General features: G+C 31.2%; 1 protein-coding gene across 1 annotated transcript in view; it reads right to left on the minus strand.

Annotated features, from left to right (window-relative positions):
* LOC107643326 overlaps window positions 1,511–3,167 on the minus strand; it is a 4,494-nt gene continuing 2,837 nt past the window's right edge. Inside the window, exon 7 of the mRNA XM_016346937.2 lies at window positions 1,511–2,234. Within this exon, the coding sequence (XP_016202423.1) occupies window positions 1,857–2,234 (378 nt within the window). The 3' untranslated portion in view covers window positions 1,511–1,856. The remainder of the gene's footprint in view (window positions 2,235–3,167) is intronic.

Raw genomic sequence — 3,167 nt, forward strand, 5'->3', positions numbered from 1 at the left:
AGTCGGAGCAAGGAGCACGAATTTTCGACAACGAGACGTAGAGAGATTGAGATGAGGGATTGATGTATCATTATTTTATGATATATTTTGGACTGAATTGAGTGGGTTTTGTCAAATATTCTCACACCTATTCATGTAAATTGCATGTTTTTAAGTTTTCTTTCTGATTTTGTGCTATGATTGAAAACTTGCTTCCTAGGCCTTAAAACTGTTAATTTTTAATTCTCTTTTATTACCATTCGATGCCGTGATGTGTTTGTTAAGTGTTTTCAGGTTTACAGGGCATGAATGGCTTAGAGGATGGAAAGGAAGCATGCAAAAGTGGAAGGAACTTAGACCCAGATCCAAGCCCGAAAATACAGACTAGAGGCAGAAATAGAGCTGAGACTAAGGACTTCACTTTCCACTTTTAGTTTTTGATTAGTTTTGAATTTTAGAGAGAGAAATACTACTTCTCTTAGGGTTTATGACATTCTTAGTTTTGCTTTGGAATTAGATCTAGAGAAAGCTGCTACTACCTTCAATTGGAGTCATTGTTTTTACAGTTTTCTTCTCTATTACTCTATTACTTTTGCTTTTCCATTTAATTGTTTGAATTCATGTTTGGATCTTGTTATTTTGAATTTATTAATGCATTAAATTATTTTTACATTTAATTTTAGTACTTGTTTGATTATGCTTAATTATTGTTCGTGCCATTTTTTATTTAATTAATTTTTCACAATTATCATGTCTTTTATTTACTCCTATTATATTTTTATGAAAATGGCATTCATGTTAATAGAGTAGACATTTTAATTTGGCTTAGGGGTTGATTAATTGGGATTCCTTGAATTGTGATACTTAAGTATTATCTGTATTTAGACATTGCTGGCTAACTCAATTTTCACAAATTCTAGTCCTTCCCCACAAAGTGACTAGGACTTGTGAGTTAGAGTTAGTGAAGCCACTTGACTTTCCTTCACTTGTTAGAGGATAACTAAGTGGAAGCAATGAACATTTACGATTCTACTTGGGAAAGACAACAAAAATAGAAACTCCAATTCTCTCCCCTGACTCAGGCCTTTCATTTCAAATACATAACACATCTTTGTTATTATTTATTGCTTTAATTCCTAGCCATTTATTTTTCTGTTCTCAATCTCAAAAATAACCAGAAAAATCCTAACCAATAATTTGCATCTTGTGTCAACTCTTTAGGAAATGATTTGAGATTTTGCTCTTAGTTATTTAATTTTAATTGTGACACAAATTAAATTAATAGTAAAAATTTTATCAGTTAAGACTGTACTTGCAATGCTATTTTTATCAACAATTCTTAACTAGTATTTTTTCATCTATCATGAATTAAGACCGACTATTGGATAATAAAGAAATAAAATATACATAAATGATAAATGTTAGGAGGTCCATATTGTTGATAGAAAATAAAAGTTGACTAATATTAATTCAAATATAAAATAAATACAAAGAAAAGAATATTAATCACTTTGTCTAAATGAATAAAGTATTCCCACTAAAAACGGTAGTAGTATATTTACTATTTTTCTTTAAATTCTAGATTTACATAAAGGATCCACCGATCCAGGTGGTAAGAAACTAATAAATAATAATGCTACAATAAATGGTCCCCACAAAAAATATTCTGATCAACAGAGAAATGTAATTTAAATATAAGAATAAATGGCCCAAGCTGCTGCTTCTTTTTTATTTTTTTTTGGACTTTACCAAGCTCCTTTCTTAATGAGCTTGAGAAAATAGGCAAAACCAATTTCATCCAAACCCAAACCCAAAAATGCCACCAAGTAAAAAAAAAAAAAAGATACCTATAATTCATAATTATTATTATTATTCCCTTAGGGACATCTGACATTTCTTCCAGGTCCACCATAATAAAAGTAATTCCCCCAAACCCTATTGATTCCTCCTTGAATGTCATAGCAATTAGGGTGGTCAGCAAGAACCTTGAGATTTGACAAAGGAACCAAATTGTTATCCCAATCCACAACTTGCATGTTCCTAAAGTATGAGGCTTTTCCAAAACCTTCCCCAGCAAAGTGACCACTTCCCATTTGTGTTGAAGTGTGATACCCTGATTGCCTTGAATTCACAATTTCACCCCCAAATTGCACCATGCTTCCATGATTTCTTAGGTGTGTGAACAACACTGCTGGCCAGTACCCCACTAAGATCCCTGATCCAAATTCCAGCCACCAGTTCCCATGCTTTGGATCCTACAAACACACCCAATATTTCAAATTTCACATTCATTTATTTATAAGTTCTACTGTTCAAGAATAAAGTCTCTAGATAAATGTTCAAGATTATTTCTGAATGTAAAGAGAGTATATTACATGTTTTACATCACTCCAAAATAATACTTTTAGATAGTTTATAAGTGTGATTCCACCTAATCTCAATTCTAATATAATTGATAATACAGCTATCATAATAATCTTTGTTAATGTTATTTTAATAGAATGTTAGAGCCAATCGTATTTCGTATACTATAAGCTAGGTCTTCTATATATATACTCTTGAGTGTTATACATTGCTTAAAAATACGGTAAGCATATGGCATTTATGAGTGCTATTTTGATACCATCAATGACGGATCTCTTTTCGTTTTAGTTTAATTTAATTTGTGACATGGCAAAGATGGACATAATTATGAAGAGCAACATGTTAGCCAGGTTGGCCAGTGAAATAATGGGTCAAAAAGAGGAGAAAGAAATAAAGATGGTGAATGTATTCACATTGGGATTTTGTTAAATTATGATGGTGTGAGTTCAGAATTAGAAACTCTTTGGTGGCCAAGAAAAAAAAGAAAAGAAGAGAATCTTGAAAAGAAGCAGAGCATAAGGGAGCTTACAGTTCATTATTCGAATTCTACAGTGCATGCGTGTAATGTCCCAAAGTGTTAAAGTGAGTAAAGTAGTTCATGTTACTATGATGGGTCACCGTTCAAAAGTTTGTGAACTATGGATTTCGTTCTCTAAATCTGAGTTATTCTATGCAACAATGTAAGTTTCAAGAATGTAAACATACTTACCATAAAATAATACGAGTATATAATAATACATTAACTCTATCGGTTGTTTTCCACAAAAGATATTATATTACGAATAAATATTTAAATTAATTTTTAAAAAATTTAGATTGAATAT

Source organism: Arachis ipaensis, chromosome B05 (genome assembly GCF_000816755.2).
Source record: "Arachis ipaensis cultivar K30076 chromosome B05, Araip1.1, whole genome shotgun sequence".
Classification (NCBI taxonomy): Eukaryota; Viridiplantae; Streptophyta; class Magnoliopsida; order Fabales; family Fabaceae; genus Arachis; species Arachis ipaensis.